General features: G+C 38.7%; 1 protein-coding gene across 9 annotated transcripts in view; it reads left to right on the top strand.

The window, feature by feature from the left end:
* The first annotated feature begins 2,399 nt into the window (after positions 1–2,399).
* ACTN2 (actinin alpha 2) overlaps positions 2,400–24,857 on the top strand; it is a 146,245-nt gene continuing 123,787 nt past the window's right edge. For 5 of the 9 annotated variants that reach the window (XM_032102237.1, XM_032102241.1, XM_032102243.1 and 2 more), the window contains exon 1: positions 2,400–2,814. In XM_032102237.1, the coding sequence (XP_031958128.1) occupies positions 2,680–2,814 (135 nt within the window). In that variant the 5' untranslated portion in view covers positions 2,400–2,679. The remainder of the gene's footprint in view (positions 2,815–24,857) is intronic. The other 4 variants (XM_032102242.1, XM_032102235.1, XM_032102240.1 and 1 more) reach the window with 3 other exon arrangements.

Here is a 24,857-nt window from a genome sequence, read left to right as displayed (position 1 = left end):
TGGGTCTTGAAATACTCGATTTTTTAAATCTCTCAGACTAGCTGAGAGATGCTATGGTTCTGGCTGTTGGTTCCTTGGAACAATGAAGACATTTTGGTTTTATTTGCTTTGTTATCAAGTACTGTTTACCTATGTACCAAGTAAACATGGGAAAATGAACAGTACCTTTGCTGCAGTGGCTAGCTATGTTTTGAGAATATTCAGTTATTTTATGAAAAAACTTAATAGCCTTCTTTCAGAATTCTGGAAAATTTGGGTAGAATGTCCTTTGACTTCTAGAAATCTAGGCCTGGGTCTGATTCCAGTCCTAATCCACAGTGTGATTGGATATTCTTTGTCAAATAAATTCTTTGCGACAGCACCTCAGTTTTTATTTCATGACACAGGCACCCTGGCCCGTGTTAGAGGGTGAGGACCAACAAATGAAATATGGGTTGTAGCTAATACCTCCCTGTATGAAGCCATCAGTACCTTTAAGGTTCACCTGTAGTGCACAGTGGGGACTGGTGCAGAACCATTTTCATCCATGTAGATCCCCAGACAAGGCAGTGCCAAGGAAAGGCACAAAGCTGGTTGCAGTGGCTCACCTCTAATGAGGGAGTGCATGGAAGGTCACAGGTTTCATCAGTGCAGGAGAGCTCTTCGCATGGGGAACAGCTCTGGGTCACAGTATTACAATTTATGTGTGTACTTCTGGGACTCCTCTGACTTCTTCCTGCATTTCCTTAAGATACTTTCCTGTGCTCTATATAGCGAAAAAGAAGAAAAGGTTTTACTGGCTTCGAAGGCTTGAATTATCATTTACGTGATTGCAGGTAGACTTGTATTGCAAACGGAAGTGACTACCAGGCTATAAAAATAAACCACACAAATTACACCAGCACACATATAATGTATATGTACATGAGTTATGTTGTTTTGTAATTGCTATTTGATATTGTCTCAGAGGATCCTAAAGGGAATGCTCACTTGTGTTTGAGCAAAAAAGTCTAAGCATAGCATTTACTTTGTTACATAGGTGGAAGTGTAGCAACCTTGAGAATATTTGCACTGAGCAGGGGAAAAGCATGTGGTTCTGTCTGGCTGCTTAGATTTGGAATTTCATTTTTAGACTGTTTCTCTCACAATATGCACATCAGTCTTTCAGAAGCTGAGCTTGCTTTTATTGCATAAGTTGTTGCAATCCTCTTCTGAATTCCAATTTGCAACCTTAGTGCTGCATTTACGAAGTTTTTTTGAACTGAGGAGTAGGTATTTTCTGTGCATGTGTGCATGTTCTTCTATATTGCTTGGAGTTATGGGATAGAAGGTGACTTGGAAGAAAGCAGAGCTTTAGTTAGCAATATGTAATGGAGGGCATATGCTGTCTAGGTGTAAATTATTCTGGTTATTCATTCCCAATGGTTTAGAGATCTACTGAGCCTTTACTGAACATAGTTTTCCCTTACACCTGGTTTTGTAACTTAGGGCTTCCAAAAGCACAGCTTTGGTGAGCATTTTCTTTTTCTAAGTGAGGTTCGAATTGTATCCAGTGTGAACACCGCTAGAGAAGATGGCCTTGGCTGATGATAGGTGCAGGCATTAATGACAAGCTACATGAAGAACGTAGTAAACTTGCCAGTTCCCAGAAGAAACATTGTTGCCAAAGCAACTGAAATGATACGGCACGGGAGATACCGGACATGCTTGCCAGGATGCTTGATCTCAGCGCTATCCTTTGAGATTTTGCCCTGTGGAAAGCACCGGCAAATGGTTCCTGTCACACGTGTAAAGTTACTGGGTTCCACAGAGCTTTGTATGTGCTTCTTGGTGCCTGCTTTTGGATTTACTGAGTGTGTTTCCTGGACAAAAAGATACGTGTTGCCTTTTAATTGTGCTTCCATGCTGTATGGTTAACTCCAGACCTATTTTCACTGGAAAACGTTTCATCTCTTGGGTGTCCTTGTCTGCGCTGGCTCGTGTAATCCTTAATCTGAAAACGCCAAGTGACTCAAGGCGGGACACGGGCTTCAGACTAACGATAAGCAATGTCGAACTGCATTAGCAGCTCGCAGGCGGGTTTTGGGGAGTGGGATTACATGTCAGTAAGAGAGAAAGAACCAAAACAAAAGGACGGGTATGTATCAGATTGGAAGAGCAGACCGGCAGGCACGGCGGTCAGTCGTTTTGGGCCGGAGCGCTGAGGGGAGCAGCCGCCGCTCCTCGCTGACCTCGGCAGCCCTGCCCGCCCGGGTGCCCGCGGCGGGGCCGGGGCCGCCGCCCGAGCCACGTGACGGCCCGGCGGGGATAATAACCCGCGGCAAAGAGCCGCCCCGGGCTCCTCCGCAGGGTCAGCCACAGGGACCGGCAGCAGCAGCAGCAGCAGCAGCAGCAGCAGCAGCAGCAGCAGCAGCAGCAGCAGTAGCAGCAGCAGCAGCAGCAGCAGCAGCAGCAGCGAGGGGCAGAGGCACAGGGGATACAGGGAAGGAAGGTCACCACAGGTCAGCACCTACCTGGCAGTTTCAGCCTCTGCTCTCAAAGAGATTCGTCACTATTCATTCCCTGTCACCTTGGAAAAAGAAAAAAAAAAGAAAGAAAGAAAGAAAGAAAAAAGACACTGCTACTTACAACCCCTCAGCAAGTAAACTAAACTTAAATCGTAGTAGAAGCTGCAGCAGCTGAAGCTGATCCCTGGGTAGCATGAATAGCATGAATCAGATAGAAACAAACATGCAGTACACCTACAACTATGAAGAAGATGAGTACATGACCCAAGAAGAAGAATGGGACAGGGACCTGCTCCTGGACCCAGCATGGGAGAAACAGCAAAGGAAGGTCTGGAAATAATGTGTATCTGTGTGTGTGCTTCTGTGTGGAATGATGCCCTATCTTATTGCCGTGCTGTGTCCGGAATTGTTGGGGTTGTACAGCAAGGGGTTCTAATAAAACATATTTTACATTGTATAAACCATTTATATAATGTATAGTAGCTTTGCCATATTTTGAGGATAAAGCATTCACTTTTTTGATTCTTAAGTGAAACCTATGTCAGATGAAAATGATTTATGAGTCGGGAGTTTATTTTTATATTGCACAGCAAATATTCTGTCAGTACTTCTAAATTTATGTATAAGTATTTCAGTAACTTTCAACTTAAGTTCCTGGGTCTTCCTTTCAGAAAGCAGACTCTGAATTTATATACGCACCTTATTGATTTTCAAAAAGAGTAAATTGCAATTATAAACAGAGATGAACGAGATGGTTCAAAATTAGTGTGCAAAAAAGGTTGCAGTATTTCTGAGAGCAGACTGAAAAATCACTTTTGAAATTGTAATCTTGCAAGTCAGCTCTTTCTAGAATTTATCTCCATTCTGACTGAATAACTTGACAAGGAAAATATTGCCTAGAAATATTTCCACGCTATATTTGGAAAACTGTATGTCATTATTATGTTCCTATATGCCAGTTCACTGTCTGGGAAAAAAAAAAAGAGGTCGGTAAACTCCTCAGGATACAGTTTTAGAAGAAATCCTTCTTGCCTTGTAGGTGTAAGAAAACTATTGTGCTACCAAGTACTGTCCATGTTCTTTTTCTGAACATAGGCAGAAATTATGATCCCAACAGCAGTCATGTCAATGCTTTGGTACTTTAGTAATATTTGCAATATCTAATTTCATAACATTAAATTTTAAGTAGCATACGGAAAGGAAAGATGAAATAATGCAAAGGATTTATTGCTTCCTAATTTAAAAGGTGATGTTGAAGTCACAGCTGACAGATCTGGGATTAAAAGGTTATCGGCTGGTTACAAGAACGAAAAAAAGAGAGGGAGAGAGAGACAGTGGTCTGGACAATGAGTTTGAATATGCATTTTGCATTGGTGAGCAACTTAAGTAGAAGGTGCAAATTTAGATCTTATGACAGTCTGTCCCACTGTTACAGCTTCTATAAAAGCTGTACTATAAAAGTATAATTATAAAAGTAAGAGCTGTTAGAATTTTTGGGGCCAGTGGGCTTGCTTTTCCATTAAAATTTGTAGAACCAATATTTTCCTCTCAGATTGATCTTACAGCCTCCCTCATTCTGTGACTTTTATCTGGTTTTGTTCATTTTCTTACATTCATACCTATTCAGATCCTCCTGTGTGAGGATAGGGGAAGTTCTGTTCTAAGCTGAAGTTCACTTTTCTTGATCTAGCAGCTGCTGCAGCTCCTGACCAATAATTAAGTTGTACTCATCAACGCTGGCATTTCTTTTCATTTGGCACTCTTCAGATGGTGAACTATACTTTTATGTTTTATAACAAGAATGACAGTGCTAAAGTACTTTAGTGATTTGAAACTGCTCATCTGTAAGAGGTTGTGTTACATCTAACTAGGATTCAATTGTCCAGTATTTCAGAGAAGGCTGTTTTCAAAATAAAATGGACAGGTTACTAGATAGTTATGCACTCTAATGCAGTTTTCCTTCAATGCAGATAAATGTTAAAAAGGAAGGAGAATTTGGAATAGGTAGACATTCTTATGTTTACAGTAAGTCTCTTGACTTTTACAGGAAAGCAGGGAGCAATTATACTGCATTGAAAATTTTATGTTTCCATTCCTCTGAACAAGCAGTACTTCAGCAGAAAGTCAGATTTCCACACTGACAAATTAAAGCAGGCTCTGCTTTGCTTCCAGAGAGTAGAGAGCGTGGTTTTGCTACTTTTATGTTGCCAGTTCCCAGGGTTTAGTTTTAGTATTAATGTGATACTGTATTCAAATAAAATTTATAAGAGGAGATCCTTATTCCTCATCTTGGAAAGAAGTCTGAATTTATTATTACATGAAAAGTAAGTACTTGCATGATAAAGGGCCTGATAAACTTTGTAGAATGTCAAGGCTTCTATCTTCTCCTAATTTGTGCTAAGACAGTTGCAGAAAGTGCTTTCTTAGGTTTGTTATTCATTAGGAGAAGATTGCAAGTACATGGGCGCAGATCTTTGTTCTAACTGGTAATACAATATTCAGAAGTGATCTTGCTGGAGCCCTGGCAGTTGGCAGCATATATTTTCTATTAGACAGTCTTGGAACAAACCAAAAATAAATGCCATTGTTTCTATTGTGAGCTGCCCTCTCCAGACTTGCCATTTCAGTGATATGCCTGGTATGAAATCTGTCAACAGATGCTGGTAACACATGATGACGTCCGTAGGATTACAATGGAGGTGACGCCTAATTATAACTGTGGTTCGTAGAGTATTATGGTCTGCTGTAATCCAGGCTCTTTGGTGGTTGCAGATGTCCAAAAATATATGAAGAACACTGTAGGAAAGAAAGCTGAGCTGTAGTTTAGCACTGTCTCTCTGAATGTGAACAACAATTTAAATGAATTAATTGAGGTAACATTTAGCCTGTGTCAACTCAGCATATCGAGAAAATGCAGCAATTTGACCATTTCTGCATTAGACACTATTGGCAAAAACTTAAACAGGGTCATATGGTTGGGCATTTTAGACAGCAACGTGAAAGAAAAAATTGTATTTTGGATGGACATGCTGTCTACAGTAGAAAGTAATTAATTAGAGAACTATGACCTTAGTGTCTTTTGAATATATAGATGTGTACCATGAGATGGGAGACTTCTGAAGTCTGCTCCTTGACCCACTACACTTCCACTGCCCACGTGCACTAAAACAGCAGCTGAAAGATCTATGGAAGTGGCCCCTTGTTCCTTCAGTACTACACAGAAATAAAAAAGTATTGGAAGTTAGAAAGTCTGGCCAGAGAGGGTGGGATTATTTTCTTCATTCTGCTCTGTAGTCCTAGACAAGGTCAGCTCACCTCTGACCTTGGTTTTCCCACCGGTAGAAAGAGGACAGCAGTTATATTTGTAAGAACTGGTATCAGTGGTTTGTTCTATGGTCTGTCAGACTAGAGATGAGCTGTCTTTCAGTCCCTACCCTGCTGGACTGGAGTGGAAGGGGAATTCATACTAGCTTCTAATGGAAGACTTAAAACACAATTCCTCTTTTCTTCATAATAAATTTATTTCTTAAATTTTCAAGAAAAGTTCAACAGACTCCACAAACCTTTTAGTTTTCACTACCCTGTGTCTCAATATAACTAAAAGGAACGCAAGGAAATGCAGCGTCCCTTAGCTTAGGAAACCTAGCACAGCAATGCTACTCGAAATGCACACACACTGTATTTTTGCAATGTTTTTGATCTGCCAACACAGCTTGGTGAGCCATGAGTTAAACAGCCCTCTTGCCTATTTGCAACTTTGCTATGAATAATTATAAGAGTGAGCATGCTTTTTAAAAACTTTGACATGAAATGTGGTTTGTTAGATTTCCAAGGAAGGTTGTGAATTGTTGTCCCTTCCACACTTCTACAAGTGTGGACAGTTGTATTGCATCAACGGAGCTCACATATTTAACATGTGCCTTCTGCAGTCATTCAGACATGTCTGACACTATTGCCCTAACACACATAAGGAAAGAACTGGGAACATGTTCCTTGCCTTACTGATATTGTTAGAGATGAATGATCATATTCTAGCTTGCTGTATAACCCTGGTAGCACCTCTTTGTTAATGCAGAAGAGTTTTAATGTAGGTGTCAATGTAAATTATGGCCTTTTGGTTGGGTTTTTTGTACTGGTATAAAATAAACAAGAAGAGTTAAGATATTATTTACCTTAATATTGCCCTCTTTCTGAATGCAAATCTTGAAGACACTGAACGTTGTACATGAGTGAGGACTTTGGAAAAGATTCTTAAGGAAAGAAGCTGTGTCTTTTCAGTCTTCAGCAGTGCATATCAGATTACATTTCCAGTGTGACCTATAAGGATTTATCTGCATTACCTCCTTTGGCTGGTAATATAACTCCTGTTGTGCTTGCAAGCAAAAAAAAAAAAAAAGCATTTGGAAGTCACATGTATGGCAAATTATTTGGAAGGAGCTATGATTATGAACTATGGATTATGGACAATATTCTTATTTTTCTTACGTTGCTGCAGCTTCATTAAGTTCAGCAGATTTGAGAGGTTCATTGCAGCCTGAAAGAGAAATTGACCTTGTGTTCAGTCTGACTTCACTGTCTATAAATAGAGTTACAGTCAGTGTCCCGGATTTACTCTGAAGTTTGCCTGGTCTTCTATGGATGGAATCTAAGTTGATTTCTTATCAGAAACCTCTTCCTGTAAGAATTCTACTAGGGAGTGAGAAGACAGATGTAGTGGAAGGAAACAGCTTCATTCTTCACTGGAGGAGAAAAATAAGCAAGGCTGAATGAATGAAAAATAAATGTAAGGTAGAAAACTTTTGGCAGGAGAGGCTGGATGCCACCAGCAAAATTCAGTACTGCAGAACCACTTCTCATGGATTTACAGGCTCCAGATTGAAACAATTGTTGTGGAGAATACAACAGCATCTGCAATGTGTAGAGGGCATTCCAGCCTAGGTCTTCCTCTTTCACTGGGGTTAGCTGGAAATACAATTGGTTTGGGTTTTGGTTTGTTTGTTTGTTTGTTTGTTTTAAATCATGTAAAATTCTTTCCTTGAATAATGAGCCTTGGGGTTAGGCTCCCATGGCACACACAGAACCACCACTAGAGGGTTTTTAGTGAAGTAACACTTCTTACCCACTTGGAATACCAGTGGGATTGTTGAGAAGGCACGGATTCCCCTCTGCGAGTGAGCAACATGAGCAGGGTCTGGACATGAATGTAGGAGGTGTGAGAGAAACAAAAGGTCCTCTCCTTTCGGAGAGAGTATGAACCTTCTCATTACTTAGTCCTAGTACAAACCTGTTAACAGTTGCGCATTTCTCATAAAGAGGAGAGTCCTGAGTTGAGTAGCTTTAGAACTAGTTTCAGGAGGGGATTTAATATGCCAGGAGGAAAATCATCCAGAATCAAAAGCAGAATGATAATGGAAAAACCATGTGCCATGGTAGCATATGCTATTTCATATGCTGAGTCCTACACTGCAGTTCTCTCCCTCCTTTACCTTTTATGCAGATAATTAAGATGATGTAGGTGTCTTGGGAATTCTGTTGGTTGAAATGCAGGATTTTCTGTTAGTATTAATAGTTGAAAAGTACCAAAAATTTCACCTTTTTTAGACTTTTTTTCTAGTATTCATCAAGTATTTAGCTGCCTTGTATAGAATAGCATTGTCTTGCCAAATGATAATGTGTTACTGTAGAGGCAGAGTGCACCTTATGGAACATAAGTTTCAGCATTCCAAGGCCAAATGTTCCTCCCCCAGGTGCATCAAGAATTTTATTCTCAAACAATGGATGCCAAAAGCTCTAGTATTAAGGACACACAAAGAACATCTTTTGTTTTCTTTTAAATCCTATGTGTGTTAAATCTCAGTGGGAGATGGCCCCATAGAAGGTCTGCCTGAGAACTTGGTAGTCAATGGAGAAACGTAATATTTTTTTTTCTACAACAGCATGTCTTGATTTTTTCAGCATATACTGTAACTGTCCCAGGTATTAGACACTGATGCAACAGAAGGCCATGGAGTGGCAATTTCTCTCATCCTGTGAAGAGTTGCCTTGAGGGCAGAAGGAGTCTCTGTAGAAATATGGGATATGTTTATGGCTTGTTCTGTACTATTGGCCTCTTAGAGATTAGTGCTTGTTAAAATAGTAACATGTTAAATTCCTCTTGCTGATGTTACTTGCATGGAATGGTGCTTGAGAGGAGCATGCTGAAAGGATAGTGGAACGATCATATTTTGTCTTGGAAGCTGTCAATAAGGTGTGCAGCCCGGAATACTGTGGTACTGGTATATAAAGGAAAAATCAAAGAAAACTATTATGATATTCACTTTACTAGAAATTATTATGTAGGTACTTTGTTTGAATGGGAAGGTTTTCTTTACCACTACTAAGTGAGAGAAATCAATACATTACTCAATATTATGTATTCTGTTTAAACTCAAATCAACCTCTCAATGTTGACCCATTCCAGGCTCTGTATGCTTTTGAGTGTTGTCAAATTGATAATTCCCACAGTCTCAGTTTAGCTGTTAAATGCCATTCACCCCCAAATATCTGCCAGCAACAGAACTGTATGATTATGAAAATAAATTGTAAGAACCATTTTATAATGGGAAGCAAAGGCTACCTGCTTCCTTTACTCATAGATACACACCATGGCCTTCCCTGAAATTTATATAGTAAAATGTCTGTCTGTAGATATGCTGATCCAATTAATAAGACAATAAGGATTGGAAGAAAGTATAGATCTAAGTGGGTTTCCATAAGGTGCAACCAATGTGCTTAAGAGCTGGAGAAAAGCTGTGTGCTAAGCAATGGACTTTGTAGTAATCTCTTGGGGCTGGGATGTCTGCATCTTGCCTGAATCTCTGTTTGGGTCACTGGAGAGCTGAAGAGAGGGGCATGGAAGGTGTTTGCTTGGAAGACCTCTTAGGGTTTTCAGCTCTGAGACTGCAGTAAAAAGGAATCTCTGCTTATACAATTTCTCGCCCTGTGCAAGCAAAAGCAGGGCTGGGGTAAATTCTGTAAGCTAATGAATATCAGTAAGAAAATATCATGATTCCATCAACTATTTCCAAATAAAGCTAAAACAGCTTTGCAAAATGAATTTTGACTGCTTTTGGCCAATGGGGCCAGGTCAAATCTTTCATTAAAACCCTTCTGTCCTCTCACAAGACGAAATACATCATTATGATGGAAAAATCAGATGCCAGCAAATGCCTCACATGAATTGATCACTGTTGCATAAATTCTGATCTCTTTAATGATTTTCAGTTTAGGTAGTAATTTCTGAATTGCACTGTACAGTTCTACTGATTCATTTCAAAAAGACTGAGCATTAAGATTTTCTTTAATTGCAAATGGTGATTGATATGTAGATGTTAATATTATTTTAGAAATTGTACTGCAGAACCTGCTTACAGAATAATGCATTGGATTTGTAGCTGGAATTCAGGTAGACATGATCTAGGAAGAAACATTTCAATGAAACAGAATTAAATGGGGATTTGTGCTGCTTTGCTTTGTCCCAAGTCAAAAAATGTCCCTCCTATGTGTTATTTTATAGCCTTACAAATAAACAAATATAAAAGTGCTTACACAGTTGGCAAAGTTGAGTTGATTTGAATGTCTTTCCTGCCAAGCATAATTTCTTCTGAGCCATAATTGTTGGGATAAACAATGTGTATCTGATGTGGTATTCCTCCACTGTGAGCACTGAGAAGTTGCTGACTCTGAGTGAGTATCTCTTTTACGACCATGCATTCTTTACTGTCAGCTGATTCCAGAAGAAGAGTGTATTCACACTGAGCACTCCATTTCTTCCTAAATTAAATTTCATTCCTAGTAGTTTGGGGGGATTTTCACATCTTCAGTGGTTTGGGAACACCATTTAATGAAATGCTGTGATAAGAGTGTGTGACATTTTTTCTTAGATCACTGGATTTGTTGGTTTGAAATGTGCCTCAGGTTGAGAGACTTGATGCATAAAGGTTATCATAACTATGCAGGTCCTATACAATGCTCTATTTCTACATGATAAAATTGGGCATGTATTTAAAGATAGAAGGTTCCTCTTTTCACACTGTTTAACCAGCAGACACAGTGTTATGATCACCTTCTGTGCCTGTTTCTGTACAGAACCTGTAGTACCTCTTCCTGCTGGCAGTACAAGGAACACTTCAGTACAGATCAAGACAACGTGGTCTCAGTAATCCTCAAACTACTGGTGTGGAAAGCTTACAGGGCATGTGTTACTGCTTTGCAGGAAGAGACAGAGGCAGAAGACTTTGAAATGCAATGATCTCCTTTTATGAAAGTGTCTCCTACTTGAAATGGTAGCTTGTAGAAATACACTTCATACTTTTGAAAGCCTGTCCAGAGGGAAACAGAAGGTGACAGCTGTCTGGCTGATTTTTAGTTAGTTTCTATAATTGGACCTAAAATTTCTGAGTGTGCACAGAGGAGAGAAAATAAATCCTAAACTTACGTCCTAAGTGCAAGAAGGGGCACTGCTGCTCCTATGTCTGGTCCTGGTTTTCCCCACTTTTGAATTATAAGGACACATTGCTTTGTCCATGTCTACATCTCCAAAACAGTGGTTGTAATACCTATGTACTGGCTTTGCAGATGGCAGTGCTAAGTGTTTACTGTACTTGATATGACTAAGATTTTCCATTTGCTTCAAATGCTTCCTCCCAACTGCTCTTAACTGTCAGAATTCCTTCAACTTGAAATCTGATGTTTGTTTTTGTTTCTCTTCAAAAAACTTGTAAATTAAAGAGGACCACCCATCCATTACTTTGATAACTTGCAGAACCTAATTTAGAGCAGACAGATTCTAATCTTAACTGCCCCCCTGAAAAGCCTTGCTCACCCCCACTACCATAGCAGGAGTCTGTGGAAAGTGACTACCCCAGGCTAAAATTAGCATCTGTGATTATTCCTTAAGCATCTAAGGAAACACTCATATTTTTTATAGGTGTTGAACACCCAGGCATTTCCACTGACGTCAGGAGGAACTTCTGTCTATTTTGCACCTTTGAAAATCAGCCTGCTATTTCGGCAGTCATAGAAAGGCTTAACTATCTAGCATTAAGTGATTTTTTTTTTAAACTCCATTTTATATTTAATCTTGGCATCAGTGTAGCTTTTCACTTTTGCAAGACTTAAGACATTGCACCCTTTAATGGGAAGAAAACTGGTACCCAGCTGCCTTAAATTCAAATTTTAAAAAAGCAAAAAACTCTAAACACCCAACTGTAAATTATTGTGTAGCTCTGGGGTATTATTTTACCTAGAGGAGTTCCTTTGGGCTATGAAAACCTCTGTAGCCCTAGCTCATCTCCAGCTCTGTTCTGGAGAGCAGTTCCACCACGTTTTCTTTGGCAGAGTAGCTGACCATCTTTGACTCTATTACTATCCGTAGTCTTCCAGTCCCCTTTATTTCCTGGGACAATGATCATCTGCTATATACCAGATCATGGAAGAAATCTGAGGCAACTGTCCCTCTTCTTAATACTTCTTAATCCTAAATAATTTCAGTAATGGAGTTTGCAGTGCATCCCCACAAGCAGCTGTATCTGTGCATGCACATATTATGTATAATGCACTTATCATCCATCTGGCATTAATATTAAAAGACAAGCAAAACACCATACATGAGGCTGAAGTTGGTTTTCTTCCCTTTTGTCTAAGGCCTTCATTTCCATGACCAAGCACAGGTCCCAGCATGGCTCCTGTTGAGAAGAGATATGCTATAAACAAAGAACTGGTTATTTAATTGATGAAGCACTTTGCTTATCACAGACTCTCTACTGTCTAAAACTGTTGTTTATGCCTTCAACAGTTACAGTCATCATTGTTTATTTACCTATCTATTCTTAGTTATTCTTAGTCTTGAGAACAGGTTACTTAGTTAAATTTCTTATTCATATATAATCAAGTCATCCAAAGATCCTGAGTAATGTTTTGCTATTTATTCTGGTTCAAAGAAAAGATAAGTTATTTAGGAACCTGAGCCTCACTAAATATTAGTTAGAAACTCCTAAATTTTTCTGAAAGTCTGCTGGCTTACAGGATATTTTAAATGTTTTAGAAAATGTTATTCTATAGATAATACCTCATTAAAAAAAATTAAAGCTTAAACAAATTAACTAGGTATGTTTAAGTGGTATCTTTAATCACAGAAATAACTAAATTCTTTAAAAATCAGTTTCTCAAAACAAGCATGAAATAAAAATTGATTTTTTTTTTTAGTCATCAGTTACAATAGTGAAGTAGTTCACATGGACAGATTATATGCTTTGTGTATTGAGATATACTACACTGAGTAACACGGCATATATGCCACACATATATGCCACAAAAACCCTTTTGTTGCATAATTGGGAATTAGTGTATGAGGTTTTCCTTTCTCTGTAAGAGTCTCAACTGAAAAACCTTAGTTTAGATTACAAGCGAAACTTGATTTGGTTATCTCCAAATGTACTACATAACAGAGTGCAAAGACAACATTTACTGTGTAAATTTGATTTTTGGGATCTGACTATTGACATATTTTCCCATCATTTATTGGTGTCAGGGACTTAAGACTGTGTGTTTTGGTGAGGCTAAAATTGAAAAATCTTTCAATATCTGTCAGAAGACCTGCTTTTATGATTATGGAAGTGCTTTAAAGAATGTTGCTAAATTGGATAGAAACACAGTTTTATCCCACTCTGTATTGACCATTTTATAATGGATTTACTTACTCACCTGGCAGTGTAGTATATAATTACTGGATAAAGATAGCAAGGTGAAGAAAATCAACAGAGAAAAAAGGGAAAGACATTTGGAAAGCCAGTCAACTAAATCCTGGATTAGCCTACTTTAATTAATCCTTCTATTTCCAGAGGGCATACCTTTAGTTCCTTCCATACTGTAATGTGTGAATGCTTCTTTCATCTCATCCTAAATAGTGTTTGGCCATGTAAATATATATCTGCTCAAACAAAACTGTTAGCCAACAGCATCTGTGCTAGTTCATGAGCTCTTGGGAAACTAGGAAGAACACTGTAGGGTACAGCTGATGGAAGAAGGACCCGAGACTGGAAATAATAGGAGATCCTATCTCTTTATTAAGAAGGTTCTTTTGGCACTGACAGGGTAGTGGTAATGCATGTTCTTTGTTTAGTATACTTGAGAGAAAGCCCCAGGCAGAATGAGGTGCACTGACTTTCTGTTTAAAACACACCTGCAGATTTCTCCCTTGCAGATCCACCATAGTATCCCCTTTGGGATTACCTATACTTCATTTTCAACTTCCCACTGGGAGAGGCAAATGAAACAGAGATTAGTCTTTTCTTCTGTAACAGTGAAGAAGTGGAAAATTGGAAAAGCATATAGAGGGAGAGAGAAAACAGTAAAATGGTTGGTCTCAGATATTTTATCATTGCTGAAACAGTTCCCTCCAAAACTGTTGGGATTTTTAATGCAAGTCTTTTTCTGAAGAGGCCTTCTACGTTGTTGATACTCTTCTGAAGCAGAAACGCAGGAAAGGTGGTGCTCCAGAATTAACTCATTCCAAGACACTTAGAAATGGCGAATTTCTTTTGACCCTATCACATTTTAAACTTTTTGTTGTATATTTTGGTCCCATGACATATGAAATACCTTCCCCTATCCTTTTTTTCCCTTGGTTTTTCAATACTTAGATCCTCTGTCTAACTAGCACTTAGAGTGAGACCTCCCCAAATGTCTCTTTGCTCAAAAATGGTGCAGAAAGCACCAGAATGCAAATAGGTCTCTGTTCCATTAATTGAGGCATGCCTTCAAAAAGTATCGGGAGTTGTCTTAATTTTGTTCACCCAAGATCTGTATCTAAAAGTCTTGTAGAGAGCAAGAGAGACGGTGCATGGAAAAGAGATATTTGGGAGTGTGCATCAGTACTTTGGAATTTCTAACAGAACCTATGCACTTCATGCTCTGCAAGCTCTTAGCTTAGGTCCATAGTGCCCAGCCTGCCTGGCTGGGGAGGGGTATTTGGACAGCACTTTATGAGATATGAATATGTACCTCTGTATAAATGCAAAGATGCAGTCTTTATTACATGGGTGACAGAGTCCATTAAAACTCTTGTAAAAATGTGTACATTTCTTTGCTGCACTCAACTTTGTGCAGTGTAGTGGCAAATCTATTTTAATGCCCTGACAACTGGGCAAGAACTAATTTATTTCTAGGCATGCACTGTAAGGTTCTGGGGCGTAAAGTGATCGGGAATGCTGTGTAAGGTGTAGCCATACTACCTCAGGTTGTAATGTCAGGCTTACTTGTTTATAGAGTGTACATGCAAGCTCTGCAAAGTGCAGTGTATCGGAGCAGAGAATATTTGCTTAGGATGCTCTAGAGTTAGCTTACCCTGTTAGAGGAAAATACTGTTGTGCCATGCAAATAGCTGGCAGTCCTCAGAGGTTTGGGCTGGATGCTGTGAACTCCCTGCCATGCAGTGTAAGAGTACCCTGGTTCTGTCAGAAAGGTGCTGGTCCTTGTGGGTGATGATCTCTATTTCTGCAGATTTCAGTAAGAGGCACTTTGAAGGGCAAAATTCAGCAGTGCTGCATGTAACAAAGAACAAGTCTCCCATGGTCTGTTAATTGTTGAATTATTAAATGCTAGAAACAATATTACCAATTTAAAGAGATCAGCATGTTCATAAAATTTTCCTTTGAGGGAAATACAAAATCAACATCTGAAAAGAAAAGAGAACAAAAGCCATTGACCAAAAATAGGTTATTCAAAACTTTGCATTTGTGTTGTTCCAGTGATTCCTTTTTTGTTGTTGTTTGTTTGTGTTTGGTTTGTTTTTAAAACTTTACTGCCATTTAAGAACTGTGTTCTGAATATATTTGATTCACAGATAACTTTTTCACCAATATTTGTTTCTTGAGGATTATGAAATACAAGTTCTTTCACTTGCTACAGCATTTTAAATTTTCAAAATGTACATGAGACTGTGAAATACATTCCATTGTAAAGATTAGTAGAGCCTGTCTAATTCTGCATTTAAAAGTCTCAGTCCATGGAATGTATTTATATTTCACGTCTACTGTGGGATAAAGGTTTTGGACATGTAAAGAAGTTTTATAACGTGGAAGAAGTCATACAGAAAGCTGTGGAAGAGCAAGAACTCAAACACTGAGTCATTACTCACAGTCTGTCTTTTCACTCTCATTGGAGAATGCAATTTAATATGGGGGCTATTATAACTTAGAAATTTGTTAGTAACTTGAGAACTTTGTTTACTTCAGAGACTATACCATTGTTTACTATTCTCTAGTGCTAATTGTCTACGTTGAGAATGTGCATCGAATAATGGTATGTAATCCAAAATCCAGAGGTATTAGTTCTGTTATGACAAGGTATTAACATACCTGTTGTTTTACATAAAAGGCAAAGAGAGCAGACTCTTGTGTAACTGTAAATGATGTCATGCATATTGTTACTGAAGTAGAAGGGAAAATGAAGAGTTAAGATCGTTACAAACAACAAGGGGTTGCTCCCCATTACTCCATCTAGCTAGTATGAATTATCCAGGGCTGCCATAATACAGCTTTACTTGTGCATCTGGACAAAGGATTCTCATGCAATATTGCCTGGATGCTGTTAGGAACCATCTTTTTCCAAGGATTCATGCATAGGATGTGCATGAACAAACTGTACTGCAAAAATAGTCATTCACATACAAGAGAAAGCTGACTTGCACTGCTTAGCAAGGCAGTGACATTATTAATTAAAAGTCTCAGTATTGCAAAGCCTTCTGAGTGGAATATTCTGATAGCTCCCACACCCCAGCTCATGATGAAAGATAACCTTGTGCTGAAGATGGACTTTTAATTTATTGGTTGGGAATGTGTGGCTGACGGGAACCTTTCACTTTTAGGTCAGTGTTTTGAACCCAGGCCAGGTGAGTAAGTGACAGGGTTGCTAACACATGCAGACTGTTTGGTAATATCTGTGAGGTGACTTGTATGCTCAGTTTAGCTCTCGGCAGGACAGGTGTCCCCATCACTTAAACCACCAGAAATGGCAGCTTCATTGGAGGTGCCCAAAACTGACCTTATTAGTGAGAGGTAGGGACAGTGACTTTTCATCCTAGAGGTGAAAGCTAAAAAGATTTCTGTATGTGAAAATGCTTTCTCAGATTGCATCTGTGGGGTTACTCACAGTCATTGCTATTCTTAACAGTTCCATGAGCCACTTCTTTCTCCATACTGAAGGGGCTGGCACATTCACTAAGAGTTTAAGGAGGGAAGGATAACTAGCATGTAACTAGATTTACAGTGGTAGGTAACTGGTTTATACTAAAAAGCTTGATTTGGTTTTTAAATGCAGAATTAACATTGGATGACAGTGAACAGATTCTGAAGATGTTGGTAGTTGTTATGTGTTGTTTTCCATCTGTTCACAGTAGGTTCTGGTTTTGATTCATTTTTTCACAGTTCTGTATTTACAAGACATTTATAGTTTTGTCAACTTTCTAATCTCTCTTGCTACTGTTTCTTTATTGGGCTTTTTTTCAGGGTAGTGTATGAGCATCTCAAAAACAATGGTTAATTTCCCCGCAAAATAGTGCTGTGGAATATGGAGGGTTTATTATTATCCTTGAATACAGAAGTGGGATGCTGAAAAGCACTCAGCTATGGCTAACATTTGCTCCTATCATTGTTAAAAGGATTATAGTCCCTTGTGAGGAATCAGGGGTCATAATTTGCTCAGCATTTAGGACAGTAAAAACATCTTTAAAATTCCTGTCTTAAGTGCCTTAAAGGCTGTTGCAAAGCTGGGGAGAAAACACAAGTGTTGGGGTCTCTTCTCAAGGATGATAATATAGACCTCAGGAAATGTGCATACCCATGGAACACATCATGGAATCCACTTCTTTTTATTTTGGTTTATTTAGCTTTCCATGAACACTCTTCTGCCTATTGACTTTGACTCTCCCTCTATCCTCTGTTTCTTCAGCTTTGTTTCATTATTATTCTGTCTTCACCATCTTCTTTCTTTTTCTCCAATATCGCTGACAAATCTCCAATATTAGATTTCTTTTTGCTAAGGGAAATTAGAGGATCATATGAAAATAGAAGAGGGAAATGGGGATCACCACTGAAAGAGCACCCTGACAGAAACAAAATTTACAGCCATCCATTGCTTGCCAAGTGCTTGGATTCCAACCAGGGAGTTGTTTTCTGCTGAGTGACTTCTTATTTTGTAGTCTTTGAATCACTTATACACCTAAATTTTAAGGCTTCTCAGACACAATCTGGCAGGAAAAACAGTCTTCTTGCTATTCTCCCTTTTCAAGGCTGCAGTGTAGATGTCAGTTAGGATAGGAATCTTCCATGAAGATCACAGAAAGTATGATTGGGAGAATCGAGACTTCTTGCTAATCTGAATCTGGCTTTCTTCAAGTTATTTCACTGATTCGTTAAGATTAGTTTGAATTGTAGTTCTGTCATGAAACATGCTTACAGACCCATCGTTTTGTCTTACTCAAATGTGATAAGCATGCACCCTGTTCTGTCATCTAAGTGTGTAAGTAAAGGGTAGTATAGGAAATGCTTCAGGGCAGATTCCTACAGAAGTCTGCTTAATAAGCCCTTCCACTTAGAGTGGGCCAGTAGTCACCATTAGTAGGAATAAACTCTCTGACTTCCTAAATACACATTTTTTTCCCTATGGTTTTGTGTTTAGTTTTTCTCTGATAAATAGGCTGCTATTGCAATCAACTTAGGTACATGACATAAAAGAGCTTGCTTCTGTAGAGTCTGGATGGGGGACCTTTAAAATACTTTGGCTTAACCAGCGGAACTAGGACGAATGGCTAGAGTTTAGATAGACAGAATCATGAGCAGAGGACATGCGTGTATCTAAGTGCAGGCTTAGAACTGTAGTACAACTTAGGTTTTGCCTGCTTGTCCTTGGAAGTTTAACTTCTAATATAAGATTGGATTTAGCAAAAGTTGATGCTTGCTTACCTCGTTTCCCACTTTCATGTAAACAAAATATGCCAAACCCTTTATTGCCTCTAAGACTGTGTTTTTCCCTTTTTTATTAAAATTGCCACATGTAAATTTGGCACAGACCGTTCTGGTCTGCTTAGTGATAGGAGTGTGTTAAAAAACATTCAGAATTCAGAGAACACATCAGAAGCAGGCAGGAGAGGGTTTTTTTCCCTGGCAGTTCCTTTGTCTTTCTAATTCCTTCACCTTAACAAATTAGGTAGGTTGCAGTTGTTGTATAGATAAGAATGGGTAGAGATATCTTACTATTTTTATAATGCAAGATAAAACCCATACCCATGCTTTTACTACAGGTTTTCATAGGATCCCTACCTCTTTTATTTCTGTGTTATTTTTCTGAGCAGGTTTCTCTTATTTGCATGACGCTTGAAATTCCAAAAGTTAAAAGTAGATTTAGACCAGTATTTTCCTACAGATCCTGAGTACCTTTTAGTTTGAAATGGGATTTTTAATATTGCACGTGTTCCTAGTTCTAAAATATCAATGTTTTGTTTGAAAGTACGTTTTGAATAGGCAGAATTCTTTTAAATTGAAAAGATACTGGAACAGACAACCCTATGGTACTGCATGTATTTTGAGAAGTCACATAGTTGTGTTGTACAGATACTTGTAAAGCTTTCTTAAATGGGTGTCATCAACAGTACTGAAAAAGGAAGGGGCTTCCTTCAGGGAATAGAGCTGTTGGGGCATTATATTGATGGTCCATCAAAGCCCTGAGTTGTCTGAACACTTACCTAAATTTTCACACTTAAGCTTGAGGCTTCTCTCTTGCATGTAAATATGGGCTTGTGTGCCTAAAACTTCTCTGTCTTTTTCAGCTATCTCAGGTGATCCCATAAAGATATCTGCCTGCTCCTAATAAATTTTGCAGTACTTTAACTGTTTTAGCCTCTTCAAAGACCTTGTGAAACCTCTCTGCTTCCTTCCTTTCCTTCCTGTTCTTTCCTTAAGAAAAAAAGGCTGAGGTGAGGATAGTGCAGGCAGTGACCCATACTAAATTTTCCATGCAACTTGCTACCTCCTGAGGTTTTTTCCAGTTTAGATTGCTGGGACAACATAAACTTTCTCTGTTGTCTTCTCTGAAAGAACGAACTAAGGTCACTCACATTGTAACAGAAGGCTTAATAATCTAAAATTTCTTGGGGTTCAGCCTTGCCAAATTATTCTTCAAGGGATATTTACATGCTCTGGGTGTTTTTTTGGTTATAGTGAGCACTGTAAAACAGACGTGCAGTCATTCAGTACTGGAGGGAGTTGCATGTTTTACAGGAAACCCTACACTCACACGGGATTAGGCCACCTGCTTTGCAAGGACTGAGGTCTCCCCAGGCTCTTCCATGCAAGCAAAATGTAGAGTGCCAGTAAGACATGTGCAAAGTCCTGTGTGATGAATGCATCCCTTTGGTGTCTTCTCCTGTGAGTGATAAAACTAAGGGATGGGAGGAAGTTCCCTTAGTAGAGCAGATCTGCTGACAGTGCAGAATATGCCAGTATATAATCTCTGACACCATCTGTTAAGATATATAGACAAATGTGCTGGAGCAGGAAGGGCTTTCCCCAGTTTTGGATTTGGGGTTCTTGTGATGGAGCTTCTACTCACTTCCATTGTGAGATGGTTCTGTGCTTATCCTTTCTGTTGTTCCCAGGAATCTGGCTTTGACATAGTGCTTGTGATTTGAGGGTTTCCTTTTAATAACCTTTTAGAATATGCTAAACCTTTCCGCTACCTCAACCTTCATGTCATCATTTACTGTCTTTCCCTCTGCTTCACTTGAGTTGTTGCTATGTTCTGGCACATTTGGTGTTAAAATCCCACTTTGCTTCCTGGTGTTCTGGTGTGATCCAGTTGTACTGGTGAAGCACCTCTCCTGTTGTAGTTATTCTAGTTATTTTACTAACTTGTGCCAATGCATATAGGTTTCCACTGCAAGGGAAAAGAAGAGCAAGGGAACAGTTAATAATAATTCAAGCCAACAACTAAAATGTAATATTTTATTTATTTTCAATTAATAAAAATATATTCCTGCATGTATACAAGTATAGCTGTTCTAGATGCTCTAGGAACAGCTGAAAGATACCATGTGTAGTCATTGGTTTATATCAAGCTGGTTTAAAAATGCTATGCAATTTTCTGCTGTGTTTCACCTTCCAGCCTCTTCTTTTGGGAACAGAATAAACAGTTAAAAGAACGAGGGCCAACACAGACTGCATCCTAAGCCCAGAGAAAACCCCTGATTCCACAGCCATCAGAACACACTGTGGACACAGGAGCTAGGAGATCATGTTGCAGGTTCACAACTTATATTTTAAAACATGGATAACAGTCAGATGGGAAATTCTTCAAGGGGAAACCTCAGTCTGGCCTACTGGGAATGTTCTGGCAGAGCTCCTTCTGTAACACCCTTGCCATGCACTCAGAGCCCAGTAATGTTCTGTATAATTACAGAGTGAATCACTGCATCCCATTTAGCCTAGAAGTAATGAAGACCCTCAGCTAACACAGAGAGGAAAAGCCCTTTAGAAGAAGGGCTGTAAAGCAGTTCCAAGAAACAACTCTATCAGACTGAAATAATTCAGGATAATACATATGTATGTAAACAAATGTGTTGAATGTGTGTATTTGAAGCTAATTTTAGTCAGGTGTGTTCTCCTGCTCTAGTTATTAGAATTTAAGGTCCATGAAAAACAAGTTGTGCTTCTGTTTTCCTTAGCAGGCACAGAATGGATTAAATTTCCAATTCAAGTAAAACCAAATTACTCCTGTGAGCAAGTAGCCTTTCTTGGGCTACTGTTAGGGGCACAGACAAGCAGACATGGCTTTTGACAAAAATATTAGTTTTGAACACTTATAGATACTATAGAGATACTATAGCAGACAGAAATTGATTTGAGTTGGAGGGAGTGAAAGGCAGAGTTAACCTTGATATATGTGTACGAAATAGGATACAGGTCCCCAGTGCTTCATTAGGCTGGATCCACTTCTCAATTTCAATACTGAGTGTAAGCAAATAAATCCTTCTGAACTTGTGGAGTGTATCCCCTTTTGCACCCTGCAAAAGTTATGCTACTGCTTTAGTGATGTTCATTATGGACTCACTGTCAGTGCCAAACTAGAAATTTACTTTGCATTTTCTGGAGGTGGAACAAGTTGCCTTAACTCACCAGTATTCAAGAGTGTGGTGACTGGTACTTCCTCAATTGTCTTTATCCATATTATCACATGCACATGTGAAACTTGTTATCATAGCATCTTGTTTTCTGGCTTTGAACCACTATCAAAAGTAAGTTATCATTACACTCACATAAAAAGGACATGTGGGCTTACTTGGAAGTGTAGGACAACTCAGATCTCAAAGACACCATTTTTCCCACAAAGCATGTCCTTCATTGTGCCTGTGTCAAAAATATTTGTACAAAGTGGGCATACCCTATTCTTTTTTTGGCATTTTCTGCAGTTGATTGATAATTAATTAGGGGTATCTCCTTTTTCTGCCCCTTGGTTGCAATTCTACTTGTCAGAGGCTTGTAAAATTAAGTGGCCTGAGTAAATTATCAGGTAAGAATTTTTTTCCCCATAGATGTACACTTTGCCATCACAGATCTGGGAATTATGGAGAAGATGCTTTTGGCAGTCTTCACAAGGAGGCTAAGTGGACATAGCACATAAACTGCATTCTCTTTCCTGGAGTTAGTGTTTCCAAAATAGACCTGTGACAGCAATAGACAATTAATGGTGCATTAAGAGAACATTCACCTGTGGCACTGCAAATTCTTTGACTTCCTGCCCTGCATCCCCTCTTCTGGAGTCTCTCATCTAAGCATGTTAGCAAACTTTATTTTGTAATAACAAACTTGGAAAGGAGGAATTTTTATTTATTTATCTTTTCAATTTGTAGAGTTACTTAGGGTAAATAAATTCTAAAAAGAAATGTCTAGCTTTGTAGACACTTTTTTGTATCCTTCCTAGTATTCAGCTTGATGCCTTCAGTCCTGCCTTGTTTCTCTGGGCAATCTGATACTCTGAAATGTTCTGTACAGCTCAGCAGAAAAAGGAATTTGCTTTGTCTAAGTCATTTAATAGCTTTTAAATCCCAATGGATTACAAATTTCCAGGGTGCTATATGCTGGCTGTATCTTGATCTCCAGGACTTGAACATGCTTTGAATTGTTTCTCAATAACTATGAATAGAATTGTTAGTTAAAGCCAAAGCAGCGAGAACAAGCGGTATCACAATAAGAGTAGAGGGATGAGGGCTAAATTAAATGTGGATTGAGGAAACTGCTAAAATTTGCAAGTTAAGTTGTGCAGTAGCCTTCGTGCAGTCACTAATGAATTGCATCACTGAAACATAGTTAACACTTCCCCAAGTATCATTTGTATAACCGTGTTTAGTCCTAGGAAAAGGAAGCTAGTTTGGAAGGCACCAGGCTATGGGGCTTCATGCTGCAAAGTACTGCAGTGACATTTGCATGAGGCACAGGACAACTGTTGGAAGGGGACAGATAGCACCATGGCATGGCCTGGGGCACTGATAAAACAGAAAACTCTGAGCAACTGGAGTTTAAATAAAAGATGTAACTCTGTTATTCTAGATATAGAGGATAATCGAAACTATCTAGGTACAGATAATCTAAATAAAGTCTCCAATCACATTAGAGTGCTTCAGCAGAACTTGTTATTTCATGAATGGAGGCCCCTGTGGTAGTCCAAGTTTATCCTTCAGAATGCTACAAATGTCATACAACTGGAAAGAATCTTAAATAACCTACAAATACAAAAAAGCAGATAATAAAAACACTGTCTGTCATCAAACTATATATTGAAAGCAGCTTGACTCAGCAGTAGCAGCATCTTTTCCTTGTATATATCACAGGGACATTGGCTGCTTAGTGTCTGCAAAATGAATGAGATGAGAAAACCATTTGCTTGAATGTCTCAAGCAAATTCAGTGCCATAAAAACATAAATTTTCAAGAGAAACTATTTAAATTATTTGACAACTTTGTGATCTTTGGATAAAACTTACGTTTTGTGTCTATAAGTGCAGCAACAAGTAAGTTAATTTATATATATAGATATATATATATATATATTTATATGAGCTAAGAAGTGCCAGGATCCATTTCTTCTTAAGAAAACTTCTTAAGAAACTGAGGAGTAGCCTTCTTCACAGTAGGCATCAGATTTGTATTTTAAGACTTCTCAACTGGTGAAAACTTAATTAAATGAAAAATGAGGAAAACTCATTTACTTGAGTGGTACAAGGTGACCATTTACCATAAATATTTAAAAGAAGAGATGGAAATGGCTGAGGTTTTTTTCCAACTTCGTCTCTGAGTTTAGTATGGTGTGCTTGGAACAGTTCTATAAACTGCAATAGCATCTGCAAATAAGCACATGTCCATCACTTAAGCTTAATTAATGAAAGGCTCATTTATTTACAGGTTCAGATTTCTAATATTTATTGCCAAATTGCCATCCAAGGTTCTTGTGCATTTACCCTTGAGTGCTTTCAGCTTTTTTTCCTGTTTTGGCATAGTATTATTCCTTCCAAGATGCTTGTAATAATTTTTAGTGTTTGCAAATGACTTAATGTGGTGCTAAGCCTTTTTAGATACATACTACCAGAACAAGACACTGCTTGAGGCAGACAAATTATTCTTATAAACTAGATCCTAACCTTATGGTGATCCAAACCAAATGCCATCCTAACACTCCATCATGTCATGCCCTGAGGGTGGAGGTGCCTAGAGTCTGTGCTGTGAGGATAGGCATGGTCTGGTTTCATGAACTCAGAAAAGCTAGTTACCTTAAAAGGAGAAACATTTTACCTTCCTGAATGACTGCTTTTCAAGCTAAGATCCCTCGAATACATCTAAAATAGATGCATTTGCAGATATGCTTCAGCGTATCCCCATCTGCACACAGAAGTTAGGTCTCTACCTGCAATTCATCCTCTGCAGGTCAGCAGGACTCCTGCCTAGAAACACTTCCAGTATTTTCTTCTCTCTGCTCCTTTTTCTGGCTGCCTCGAATCAGGGATTTCACTGCACAGGTCTGCCATATCCATAGCACTTCTTGCTTCCTTTCAATTCCATAGGAGAAGATGATAAAACTAAAATTTAGGAAGCTGCTCCTTGTCAGTGTAGGAGCACTGAGAAAAGAGCCCAGTAAGGTGCCCATCAATTCTTGACATAAACTGAGTCAAACTAAACAGTAGTCAAAATGTTATTCTTTAACAAAAAGTTGCTTTTTGAAGATTAGACCATTTGGGAAAATTCAGTCCATGTTTCCTTAAGGTATCAAATCTGTCTAGAATTTACAG

Source organism: Corvus moneduloides, chromosome 3 (genome assembly GCF_009650955.1).
Source record: "Corvus moneduloides isolate bCorMon1 chromosome 3, bCorMon1.pri, whole genome shotgun sequence".
Classification (NCBI taxonomy): Eukaryota; Metazoa; Chordata; class Aves; order Passeriformes; family Corvidae; genus Corvus; species Corvus moneduloides.
Note: the sequence above shows the minus strand (reverse complement) of the source record. Positions and strands in the feature narration are given on the sequence as shown.